The following is a 13,795-nucleotide window of genomic DNA, read 5'->3' on the forward strand; positions in this document are numbered from 1 at the left end:
CCCACTAGTTTTTCCTCCATTTCGTGGGTCCAAATAAACCGAAAAAGAGCGCTGTTAACTTCTCCCCCTGCCTCCCGCAGGCCTGCAGCAGGTATACACACACGCACACACAAGTGAAAGCTGCTCTCTCATTGGCTGTAGGCGATCAATGATGTTATTTTCAGTCAAAACTCAATTCACACAGCATTATTTGAATCGCCGACAGCTCCAGATATTTAGCATGCCAAATATCTCACAGGCACTGGCGACTCATTTGAGTATTATTTTAAAAATATCATTGTATTTTTAATCAAATAAACGCAGCCTTTAAGGGCACAAAACATTTCTTTAAAAAGCATCAATGTAAGCAACAGGAATTCTTACAGGTTGTTGAGAGCTAGATTAAAGCAAGGGGCATTTTTAGAGGAATATCATGTTTTTGGCAAATCGTCTTGAAAGTTTTGCTGGGCTGTGGATTGTGTCTGTCACTGAATAACATGACGGGGCTGTTTTCCTCCTGTCATGTTCTCCAGTCAGGAGGCTCAGAAACAGACTCCACAAACTCCACCTCAGATGGAAGTGACGCCTCCAGAAGAACAAACAAACAATGGCACAACACAAGACCATGAGGAAGAAGATGAAGGTACAGCTTCACTTTTACAGAGGTTTAATAATAATAATAATAATAATAATAATAATAATTATTATTATTATTTTAATAATTATAATAATTAAATAAAACATTATTACAATATTATAGCTCCTAATTACTACATCCTAAATAGCCCTTTATTCATATCATGTATCGTATCATATATCATATCATATGTATCGGATCATATCATGTGCTGGATTTGATTGTATCATTAATCTTCTTTAAAATTACTTTAAAGAAATGTAACCATTTATTTTTTTTTTTTTACAGTTTAGAACATTTCTTGTTTATGTCATTGACCCAGGAATGTATGCCGCAACATTAGGTGTTAAAATATATTTCTGTATAATTATTAGAGTTATTAGTTCATCAAGTGTCAAATATATTTAGCCTTTCATCATGTCTCACACATGTTTAGTACTAACTTTTGTGGAATCTATATGTATAGATAACCAGGGGTGCGTTTCTGAAAACCATCGTTAGCCAACTAAGGTCGCAAGTTCTGTCGTTACAAACATAGTTTGTTCATTTGGTGCTTCCCTAATCTATTGTTCCAACGAACATTTGCTGTAGTTAGAAGCATAGTTCCTAGTTGTGTTCTGTTCCCAGTTTTGACCCCTATCCCCTATTCATTTTGAACGTTCCCCATTCAAACTTAGAATGATTAAAAAAAAGTCATTAAAGTCATCGCTCTCAAATTATTTTTACAGTTCAGTTTTTGCGATCCCCTTTGTAGTGCATTTTCAAATCATTTATGCCATGTTGAACGCTGCCATGGCTCATGATGAAAGCTATAAGTGACCTAATATTTAAAAGCGGAATTTATGTTACGTCTCCAAAGCTTGTAAAAAACGAAAATATATAGAATAGGTTAGCCTAATGCTTTTAATTTATAGTAGGTTATTTATTAAGGTATGTATCTGTACTGTTTAGGATACATGGATACATGGGCCTGTTGGTTAGAACATTTCTGCAGTGGTTTGAATGTGTCAACTTGTAAAAGTAGAATTTAAAAAATAAAAAAAAACAATCTCCTACTTAATAATAATAATAATAATAATAATAATAATAATAATAATAGTACTTCTAATATTAATACCAATAACAATAATAATAAATTAATGAAAATAATAACTATTATTAATAAGTAGTATTTTTTTCATTTATTAATAACTGGCCTACTATTTTGCAACCATCAGCCTAACGATTTATATGATTTATATGATTTATATATGAGTTTCCATATGATATTAGAATATGTTAGCTATGTGGTTTTTTGTTATAGAATAGAATATGTAATATTTGTAAAGGAAACATTGGTCTTATATGTATATGTATATGTGCCGTTTACATATATTTCAATTAATTTGGAAAACGAGTGCAGAAAACGGAAATTGTGTGTGCGTGTAAAACAATATAACTTGCACAAAAAATTATGGGATTCTTCTCTAAAGAAGTTGTAACTCTGCATCGTTCAGAGCAGTGGTCACCAAACTTGTTCCTGGAGGGCCGGTGTCCAGCAGATTTTTGCTCCAACCCTTATTAAACACACCGGAACAAGCTAATCAAGGTCTTACTTGGTATACTTGAAACATACAAGCTGGTGTGTTGAGGCAAGTTGGAGCAAAACCCTGCAGGGACACCGGCCCTCCAGGACCGAGATTGGTGACCCCTGGTTTAGAGCGTCTTATGGACGTTTTACGTTATAACTAATGTGGTTCAAACAATGGATGGATCTGCGACAAAGCAGCTACGGTTTTGGGAAACACTCGTCACTAAATCTTTCTTTTCCCAAATGATGCATCATACTGTGATAGTTCATCCACGAGTTATATCGTTGATTGGGAAACGCATCACTGAACAGCATGAAAATGTTATCACCCTTTTTAAAGTCTGAAAGATGAGCTCTTCAAATCAAATAACCTGACTTATTGTTTGAAAACTTTTCAAAAAAGTATTTAAAAAAAAAACTTTTGCTTATTTGTTAAAAAAAATAGTTTGTTTCATAAATGTGAACTGCTTTTGAGCCATAATGAGCTAGAAATTAAAAGAGATTTTTTTAAATGATATAAATTGTTTAAAAGAAGTCAGAACGATTCATTAAGCAATGCAATCCAATACAAATGAACATCAACATTTGTAAATGTATAAAAATGAGTAAATTCACTTCATTAAAAATGTCAAACTTTTACAGTTCAGTTGACATTCCCTTATTAATACAATGTTGCTAATCAGATACAATATTGTTGTAGTCAAATAAATAAATAAATAAATAATAATCCTTATGTTTATGTTTAGTTATTTAGGTGTAAAGGCAATGACACCAACCTATTCAATCTAAAACCTGAGGAAAATTAACATAAAATTTCAGTCAGCGCTCAGAGACTTTTGCATATAAACTCAATTGTTCTTAAAGATCAGAACAGTCCTTCAGCCCCAAACAAAAATACTAAACTGATTTTAAACACGCAAATGTTCTGTGACTCATTTCCCTCCTCATTTCCCTTTTTCTTTCTCTGACAGAAGTGTGTGATGTCTCCGCTCAGCTTCTCAGAACTAAAAGCGATGCAGGCGTATTGAGGCGGGGCCGGAGACGGTCTCCTAGTGACCAGCGGAGAATCAGACGCCACCGATTCTCCATCAACGGTCACTTCTACAACCACAAGGTGACAGGACGACAAACTGGTTCTCCATGTGTGATGGTTTGAGCATAACTTCCTTCTTCATGCAGTCTCTTCTTCCTCTTTTTAGACTGCTGTGTTCACTCCTGCATACGGTTCAGTCACAAACGTGCGGATCAACAGCTGTATGACCACGCCACAGGTGCTGCGGGTGCTGCTCAACAAGTTCAAGATCGAGAACAGTCCTGATGACTTTGCCCTGTACCTGGTTCATGCCAGTGGAGGTTTGTCTCTAACTGTTTTGTTTTCTTCTAAATTAGGGGTTTTCAACCTGTGGGGCTCCAATGCCTATTAAGGGGGACGTGAGAAATTGAGGCGTGTACTTGAGTAAATTGAACCTTCGCTAAGCCCTGTCCACCTTAGTTACTGTTGTTATGCCTGTCAAGCTTTTGTGTATAGCACATCTATTACAATATGTATGCGCCAGTGTCAGACATTCCCAGGGGTATAACTAGTCATTTTTGACAAACAGGTGAGATATGCGAGAAAGCCAGACTTAAAAGAACAGCAGTATGCATTACAGTGGTATATTCTCGACTTAATCTGCAACTGATTAGAAAAAAATGTAATCAAAATTGAAGCAAGGTTAGCCTAGCCGCCTGATATGCTGACCATTCAACAGCTTAGTTCATGCGCAGTAAGAGAGGTGAAATTTAAAAATATTCTAATAATAACCAATTAAACCGTGTTTTCTCTTTTTTTTGCCTGACAGACTAACTGTTATGCAATAAAATATAGCATTACGAAACGATGAGGAGGCGATGCAGTGGCTCACGTATTGCTCACTAATCGCTCCTTAGCGTCACTCGCCAGGACATACGGGTTGAAATGATAACCATCAACACATTATATCTAACCTGAACTTATAGGAACACTAATACTAAATGATGACTAATCAATGCATACCGGCTATAAAAAAATTAAATAAAACACAGGACTGTCGTAACTCAATACCTCTACACGTATCCCGGGAAGGCAGAGGAAGGCCAGGAAACACAGTACCCTGGCCAGCAGCAGCAACCCCAGGGCACATGTCCCCTACCACCACACCACAGAGATGGACATGCTTCCACCCAGATGGTGGAAGACGATGCCTCCCGCTAGAGCCCCCCACAGCTGCGGAGGGCAGGCCCCAACGGGCTGAGAATGGCAACCGCCAACCCCGCCACGCAGCCAGCCACCTGGGACAGGCAGTGACAGAATCCATGGCTGGCCCCCATGTGGATCCTGGGTGCAAGCCCATTTTAAACCCTTTAAGCAGGTGGGGCCCAAATTGGTCTTTCATGAATTGCCCGGTTAAGACCCACATAAGACTCTCACAGATCCTACTTTAAATCCATATGGGCATCCATGGCTGGCCCCCATGTGGATCCCGGGTGCAAACCCACTTTAAATCCATTTGGGCAGATGGGATCCAAATGGGTTTGGCATGAATTGCCCAGTTAGGACCCATGCAGTACCCTTACAGGTCCCACTTTTAGTACATCTGGGCTTCCACGACTGGCCCCAATGTGAATCCCGGGTGCAAACCCATAATGGGGCCTACATTTGCAGCCCATGAAGCCCTCATCTAGGCCCCACATGTCATTGCTGGCTGGGCAGCAATGCCACTTTGCCCATAAATATGCCAGGTAGGACCCATATATGCATTCCCAGTTCAAACCCAATGCCACTTGACCCATAAATATGCCATGCAGGACCCATATGTGCATTCCCAGTTTAACCCATGCCCACTTGGCCCATAAATATGCCATGCATGACCCATATATGTGTTCCCAGATCAAACCCATGCCCACTTGGCCCATGCCTGTCCCTTATGTGGCCCATGTAATCAGCTCATATGGGCTTCCTATGTGGGACTCATACTACAAAACATACTTGGGACCTGCTGATTTCACCCAGCTAAAGCCCATGCCCACACAGTTCCCATGGAACCCGTAGTTAACCCATTTGGGCCCCACATGTCATTGCTGGCTGGGAGAATGTGTCAGGAAAATCAGAAACAACAAAACCAACTTAACCCCACTCTTATAGCGCCCCTCACACAGCTTGATCCACGCTGGCATTTCTCCTTTTGGGTTTAGGTTTTGGAAAGGGAAAAAAATTCCACCACCCTGTCCAAACTTTTAGAATACCGGGTATCAGAAAAGGTTGAAATCCTCAGTTCTAAATGACTGTGAAACACTGAATCGCCATCTAGTGGACACTATTGTTGTAATTATAGGGACTGTTCAACAACAACAAAAAAAAAATCCAAATTCACTCACTATTTACTCATGCAGTGGTTTCAAACCTTTATAAAATGAAACTTCCATAGTATTTTTCAAAACAAACAAACAAAAAACATTACCATTAAAGTAATTGGCTGTGTTCACATGCACCAATTTTTGTCAATCCAAATGAATTGAATCCGATTGCACTTCCATCTGTTTACATTGACTAAATCTAAACATTGTGATCTGATTCAAATATCTGTTTATGTGTGTTTTATATACATTCCGATTAACTTTTGTGTTTAAGAAAGATAAGCTTTAATGCAAATTTAAAAATGCATTGTTTTATTTTATTTTTTTTTACTTAACTAAATTAGTAACTGAACTAGTTTTAATTTAGAAAGTCCATTCCTTTATGCAAAGTAACATTTACTTGATTTGGGCAGCACAGTGGTTCAGTGGGTAGCACAATCGCCTCACGGCAAGACGGTCTCTGTTTCGAGCCCCAGCTGGGCCAGTTAGCATTTCTGTGTGGAGTTTGCATGTTCTCTCTGTGTTCGCATGGGTTTCCTATATATGTCCAAAGATATGTGGTACAGGGGAATTGGGTAAGCTAAAATTGTCCGCAGTGTATATGTGTGAGTGTGTATGGATGTTTCCCAGTAATGGGTTGCAGCTGGAAGGGCATCTGCTGCTTAAAAAATATGCTGAGTTAGTTGGCGGTTTATTCAACTGTGGTGATCCCGGATTAATAAAGGGACTAAGCCGAAAATGAATGAATGAACGAGACTTGATTTGCCTTTTGTTAAATTTAGTTAAAGGTGCACGCGCACCTTAAAGATGACAGCAAAAGAACCTTCTTTTGTGTGTTAAAAGAGACTAGTGCTTGTTTGGCGGCGTACAGGAATTACACTCATTACTAAGCCAAACTGACATGCTATTTCAGAGCGAATATTTAGAGTTGCATGGCAAAAAATATAGGGAAAGACTAGGCAAAATAGCGGTATTTACTTGTGTTTTGTTGTTAAACTAATTAAAATCTACTTTATCGATGCTGTGAAAGGTCCCTTATGAAACTGAAAATAGTCTTATCAATATTTCACCTGAAGATTTTAGTGGCTGAACAACACTTCTGTGAAGATGTATAGCTCATTTATAACAACAACATCTAACGTTACATCAGCTTTGCATGAAGCTAAAATAGTTTTTTAGCTTCATGCTAATACCTTTGTCCAGCGTGCAAAGGTAACTCCAATATTGATTCAGGTTTTTAAAAGTTATTGATTCAACATGTTTTTGCCGATAGGGCATGCGCCCACGCGTTCTCTCTCTCTCGTGAACGCGCAGCACGTCAATGCACAAACAGCGGTCGGGGGAGCTGCGTACAAAAGGCTGCGCAGTTGTTCAAATCTGCATTTGCTGAAAGACTACTTATCGGAATTATGAGAGATGTCGGCCCGACTTTATTTAATTGGATGAACATTTTTTACTTACTCTAAATATTAAAATACATATAAATACATTTGGATCATTTACTTTAATCATTACTATTGGACTGTGAAGAGACTTTCAACCAGCACAACAACAAATGTTTCTGAAGACAATCACCTACTGCACCTTTAAGTGAACGAAAGTCTGATACATGCGTGTGTATGTTGTGTATGCGTATGTGTATGTACATATTTATTTATTTATCTTAATTTTTTCTCATGGTGTCTGTTGTCACTTTTAGCGTTATTTCATTATTTATTTTCAGGTTTTCTTTGTTTAATTTCTTAACTGTAATTTCTTATTTTATTTAAGTTATATTATGTGAAGAACTAATTTTAACTTCTATTTAGGTTACCGTGCATTTAAAAAAAAAAAATTGTTAGGCAGCCTGACGAAAATATACAAAAATTGTTTAACATATTTTATCATTCATTCATTAAAATATGCACAGGCTAATGCATGTCAACATTGCACCGCGCATGTTCCCCAGAGTCTTCTGAATATGACTGAGAAAGTTGTTGTGTTCAAGCATTTACAAGCTCATTACTTGGTTGTGGATTAGATTAGATCACCCAGATTAAGTCCACCCCTTCCAATCTAATTGAAATTGAATTCTGATCGAGATCAATATAATCGAGGGAGATGTTCACATCACTGTTTTCGAATCTAATTAAACCATTTATAGTGGTACGGTGGCTCAGGGGTTAGCACTGTCGCCTCATAGCAAGAAGGTCGCTGGCTCGAGTCCTGGCTGGGCTTATTGGCATATCTGTGTGGAGTTTGCATGTTCTCCCTGTGTTCATATGGGTTTATGTACCAGTTTCCCCCACATTCCAAAGGCATGCACTATTGGTGAATTGGATGAATTAAATGAATTGAATAAATGAAGAAACTGCCGATCCAATTACAAACGGGTTATTTGGGTGCATGTATGCATTTATAAATGTAGCAAATGACAACCATTCTCTTCAGCCATTGAATAGGTCTAGTTGTAAATGTAGGAAATGTATTGTATGTTTCAGAGCGTGTTCAGCTGAAGCGCACCGATTATCCATTAGTAGTGCGAATCCTTCAGGGACCATGTGAACACGTCTGCCGGATCTTCCTCATGGAGCAGGATCTAGGAGAGGAGATTCCTTATGAAGTGAGTGTGTGTGTGTGAAGGAGAGCTGATCTGCTGACAAACTCAAAAGTATAGCATTCATATACAAATGTCTCATTGTCACAGTCACACACACACACACACACACACACACACACACACACACACACACACACACACAAACAAAATACACTTAATGCACAAATAGACTTCAGTGAACATCTACACATATAGACATCACCTATATACTATGTAACTGCAGGTTAATCATGTTTATATATAATAACTTTACTGTTTAAGTTACTAGTAATTAGTTAATTAGTTTAAGTTATTAGTAAAGATATGGTAACCAATAAATCTAACTTTTCTGATGTTGAGTGCTATAAAAATAAACTTGAATTGAAAGTCTCATTGCACTGCACTCCTCACCTATTTGTACTTTACCTGCTATCTGCACTTATTTGTATATAAGTTGTGTTTGTGTATGTTTTTTTCTAATATTTTACATGTGTTTCTCTTAAATTTGACTCAAATCATTTGTATTTATTTGTGTATTTGAATTAAATCCAATCACTTTCATTGCCACATGTGAAAAGCTTAGTGACATCCATCCATTTTAAGAACATATACAGGAAACATAAACTTCATACAGTGCAAAATACAATAACAAACATGTAGATGCAAAGACAAGTAGCTAGTGTGCAAGATTTAACATAGCTAATACTCCTTTAGCATATCAAAATCCCTTTAAGTGTAGTCTTTGAGCATACACATACACATAATTTGCATTCTTCTTCTAGTGTTTTTGGTATCTGTATGCACGCAAAGTCTGAGAGTAACATAATTTCAATTATTTGTATGTCTTTAAATGTAGCAGAATTGACATTGAAGCTGTCTTTGAGGAAGTTGACAAAACTCACTGCAGTTGCTCCCCATTGCTCTAGGTGGCACAATACATCAAATTTGAGATGCCCGTCCTGCAGAGTTTTATTACTAAACTAAAGGAAGAGGAAGACAGAGAGGTGCAAAAGCTGAAAAGCAGGTAAGATTTAATTACTATTTTTATTTAAACATGTGTAGATGAGAGAAATTATTGCGTCTGAAACTGTTAAATCTGAAACTGATTGCTGAGCATAATGAGAGCAGCACATGCTGGAGACATCTGCTGGGCAAATGTATAATTACAACGGAAACGCTTAAAGCGATAGTACACAAAAAACAATGAAAATTGACTCACTGTTTACTCTCCCGTCTCTCTCAAGTGGTTTTCAAACTTCATGAGTTCCTTCTGTTAAAAAAAACAAAATAGGATATTTTGAAATCTTTCAACCACTGATTTTCATTGTAGGAAAAACAAATACTGTGGAAGTCAATGGTTACAGGTATCTTCTTTTGTGATCAACAGAAGAAAGTTAAAGGGTTAGAAATTGATGACAGAATTTTCACTTTAAGGTGAACTATCCCTTTAATGTCAGTGACATTGACACAGTAGTGTGCTTTAGAAAATCTAAAATACACAGATGTATACCTCTCTATCAGAGGTTGTCAAAGTTTTTGTCATCGAATGCTCACTGATATAGACTGATTATGTTATTTATACTATAATTCTGACAAGGCCACTTGATTTCAAACTTCTTTATTAATTGAAATTTAGAGATTTCTCTTTATGGTTTCATTCATTTCAAGACCTTTAAATTTTTATTTAAATATTATGTATATGAAACTCAATCTACTATCTGACCTAACGCCCTCATCCGTCTAGTATAATTCTTAATCGCAGATATAGATTTTATACTCCAATAAGACCATTTACCTGGCAGAAAAAATATTAATCAAATGACAAAATGACAGAACGAAACATAAAGGGATGGAGGCGGAAGGATTGGAGCTCATCCTGTTTACATAATCTCGGCTCAGTCTGATTCTCCAATGATTGATAGCCAATGTAAGTTAGACAAAGCAGCAGTAAAAGAGAGAGAAAAATACAACCCACTGCTAAATGTCATACACTACCTGACAAAAGTCTTGTTGCCTATCCAAGTTTTAGGAACAACAAATAGTTTTAGTTGATCATTTGGTATCAGAAGTGGCATAAATGAAAGGCAAAGGCCTCTAGATAAGGCTTATTTTACCAAAATAAAAAATGGTCATGTCTTGATTTTGAATTATTTAATAAGGACAGTAAGGTCTGACTTTGCTTAGACAAAAGTCTTGTCACTTAACAGAAATAATGTACAGTATAGATATAAAGTCATGCTGCAGTGAAAAAATAATATTGTGTATGACTCCCATGAGCTTGTAGGACTGCATTCATACAACTCTGCAATGACTCAAATAACTTATTAATAAAGTCATCTGGAATAGCAAAGAAAGCGTTCTTGCAGAGTTCATCAAGATTCCTTGGATTCATCTTCGATGCCTCCTCCCTCATCCTACCCCAGACATGCTCCATAATATTCATCTCTGGTGACTGGGCTGGCCAATCCTAGAGCACCTTAATCTTCTATGCTTTCAGTAACGTTGATGTAGAGGCTGAAGTATGAGAAGGAGCGCTATCCTGCTGAAGAATTTGCCCTCTCCTGTGGTTTATAATGTAATGGGCAGCACAAATGTCTTGACACCTCAGACTGTTGCTGTTGTCATCCACTTGGCAGATCGCTTACACGCCCCCATACTGAATGTAAACCCAAACCATGATTTTTCCTTCACCAAACTTGACTTATTTCTGTGAAAATCTTGGGTCAATGCGGGTTCCAATAGGTCTACAGCAGTATTTGTGATGATTGGGATGCGGTTCAGCAGATGGTTCATCAGAAAAATCCACCTTCTGCCACTTTTTTCCAAATGATCAACTAGAAGTCAAGTTATTATTTGTTGCTCTTACAACTAGAATCGACAACAAGATTTTTGTCAGGCAGCAGTGTACAAGAACGTAACAATGTATAATATATTTCTTATTTTATTTTTTAAAATTTAATTTTATAATCACAAAAAGTTTTGGTAAAACTTCACAGTAATGTTTTATTAATATTATGTATATTTATATGTTAAATATGTTTATATGTTTAAATGTTTATTGACAATTCATTTACTCACAAGAACAAACAAAGAACAATACATTTATTATGTATGTATACTTTGTAAACATGAGTTTCTGAAAATAAAGTCAGTCGTTAGTTCTCATTAAAAAGCACAGCTTTGGATTTTAATAACGCATTAGTAAATGTTGTTGAACTATGATTAATAAATGCAGTTCTAATATTGTTCATTATTAATTTTAGTAAACACATTAACTAATGAAACCTTATTGTAAAGTGCGACCTATTTTTTGACAACACATAAAGAGAGAATGATTAATTTCTCTCTTTTCCTATATAGATACAAGTGTCTGCGGTGTATCATTGAGAAGCAGCTGCAGTGTTTGCCTGAGGGATCCACCTGTATGTGAGCGGCATCTTTTTCTAAACACGTTTCACTCCACGTCAAACAGTAGACTTCCAAACTGACTGTCATCAGCCCTTCCACCCTAAATACCGTCTCTAAACCACTAATATGCATTGATATTTGCTGACCAGTAAAGAAGGATGGTACATCTTGTAATATATATATTAAAAAAAAATCTTTGTATATTTTTCTCTGCGTATTTGGTGCTGTTGTGAATCACATCCAGGTACAATAATATACAAGCACATTCCACAAAAGCAGGGAATTTCATCATCCAGGGATCGCTGGAGAGAGCTATTATAATGACAAGCACAAAGTGATGAAGATAAATGCTTGCAGCTAGTATTACTTGCTTAGTTTAACTCATTATCAAGAGTCACGACTGTCTGATCACTTTAAATGTTGTTGGATGTATTGAGAACAAATGCGGTCTGAGCCAACCTGTTTTACCAGTACATAGGGTGACCAGACATCCTGTCGTATTTAATTTTTTTAGTGTCTCTACTTATAATGACAAATGTTCAGTATTTCACTTCTCTAAACACATTCTTCATTTCTGAGTGCTAGTTTTAGTATTATGTCATGCTAAAATTCTTAAGTAAGAGAAGCCAGTCATGTCAAAGTTAATCCTTTGTCACGTACGATCAGTGTCACATAATCAGCTGTTAAATTAAAATCTGCTTTTTTAAGTCAGGGAGAACATGCAAACTCCACACAGAAACGCCAACTGAGCCGAGGTTCAACCCAGCGACCTTCTTGCTGTGAGGCGACAGCACTACGTACTGCACCACTGCCTCGCCTTGTTCTGTGAAATACGTTTTTTAAAAACAATCATACCGGTGACAGATCGGTGGCAAATTCGCCAATATGGACACCTCGGCGATAGGCTCATATCAGCTGATAAAATCGGCAATGTAATACTTCTGAATCCGATTCATACTGTTAATATTCTTATTATATAGAACATACTTTTTGAGCGGTTGTGAAGTAAATTCAAATTCAAATGTAGTATCTCAACGAGTAGTGTGCCATTTTTGGACAACAGCCCAAGAACTTGTATCCACCATCATCGGTTTACACACATTGCATAACAAATAATTAACTGCGCTTGATTGCTTTCGGAAAATGAAAAATAGAACAGTCAAAAATGCATATGGTACCATAGCAAAGATGAAGTGTATGTAAATATGTGAAATTCTGGAGGAAGCGTTAAATAATGTCACGTGGGGATGTTTTTAACAGCATCTGTTAATTATCAATGTATGTACAAAACATTTGAAACAAGCACACGAAAGGAATTCTCTTAAAGCAACTCAACCCTAATCATAATAATGTCTTGTTCAGAACGAGGTAAATAATTAGATTAATGGCGTTCATGTGAAAATACTCTGTGATACAGTACAGTACAACTTCCTGAAATCAGTGTTTCCAATACTATCTTACGGCAACTCGTAACTTCTTGATTTAGTAGCTGTATTCATTTGTACGAACTTATTCATACAAATAAAAACATAGGAATTTGTTCGAATTAGACACTTTTCTAGACACTTTTCTGCCAATACTTCAAATAGTTACGTTTCCTTGTGATATGGGGCTGGTGTTTAAACCATGGAACGATGTCAGTTAAACAGTTTTTAAAGTATTTGTTTTGTGACACATTATATTTTCCTCAGGAAGGACATTTAATATAAAAAATGCATTACTTAGAAGGACAAAATCTAATCTAGATCAAATATTCCAATATTCCACTTCAAGGATTCTGGTCACCCTATATCAGAATCATCCAACTTGACCAACGTCTCTTTTAGACGGTGATTTGTTTTTGTGTCAGAATGACAGAAAGAGGTGAATCCCGTATTGAAGACTGTGAATTTAATGAATGATTGTAAACAGAATGAAGTAGGACAATGTTGTCTGAGTGAATGAGTGAGTTAGTCTTACTTGTATGACTGTTTGAGGAGCGGGAAAAAGACAGTATGGCTGTAGTTGCTGAGAAAGAGGTTCATTACTTTTTTATTTTAAATTTTTTTGATTCTCATTCACACTTATGACTGCCTTGTGTTGTCATATTTCTGACATTTCCTCCAGCATGTGTTTAGTCTATATTATAATGATTGTAAAACTGAGAATAAGATGATAATTATATTTAAATAAAATGTTATCATCAGAAAATAAACAACAAATGTTTTGTTTTTAATAACAAGCGTATGTCTCTCTCTCTCTCTCTCTC

At 36.7% G+C, this 13,795-nt stretch overlaps 1 protein-coding gene across 5 annotated transcripts in view; it reads left to right on the top strand.

Annotated features, from left to right (window-relative positions):
* rassf2a (Ras association domain family member 2a) overlaps positions 1-13,795 on the top strand; it is a 55,160-nt gene that overhangs the window by 31,399 nt on the left and 9,966 nt on the right. The window contains 6 exon segments of one of the 5 annotated variants that reach the window (NM_001004676.2): positions 513-622; positions 3,158-3,300; positions 3,386-3,539; positions 8,042-8,163; positions 9,066-9,163; positions 11,500-11,730. In NM_001004676.2, the coding sequence (NP_001004676.1) occupies positions 513-622; positions 3,158-3,300; positions 3,386-3,539; positions 8,042-8,163; positions 9,066-9,163; positions 11,500-11,569 (697 nt within the window). In that variant the 3' untranslated portion in view covers positions 11,570-11,730. 5 annotated transcript variants of the gene reach the window in all.

The sequence above is a fragment of the Danio rerio genome, chromosome 8 (assembly GCF_052040795.2).
Source record: "Danio rerio strain M-AB ecotype USA chromosome 8, GRCz13ab, whole genome shotgun sequence".
NCBI lineage: Eukaryota > Metazoa > Chordata > Actinopteri > Cypriniformes > Danionidae > Danio > Danio rerio.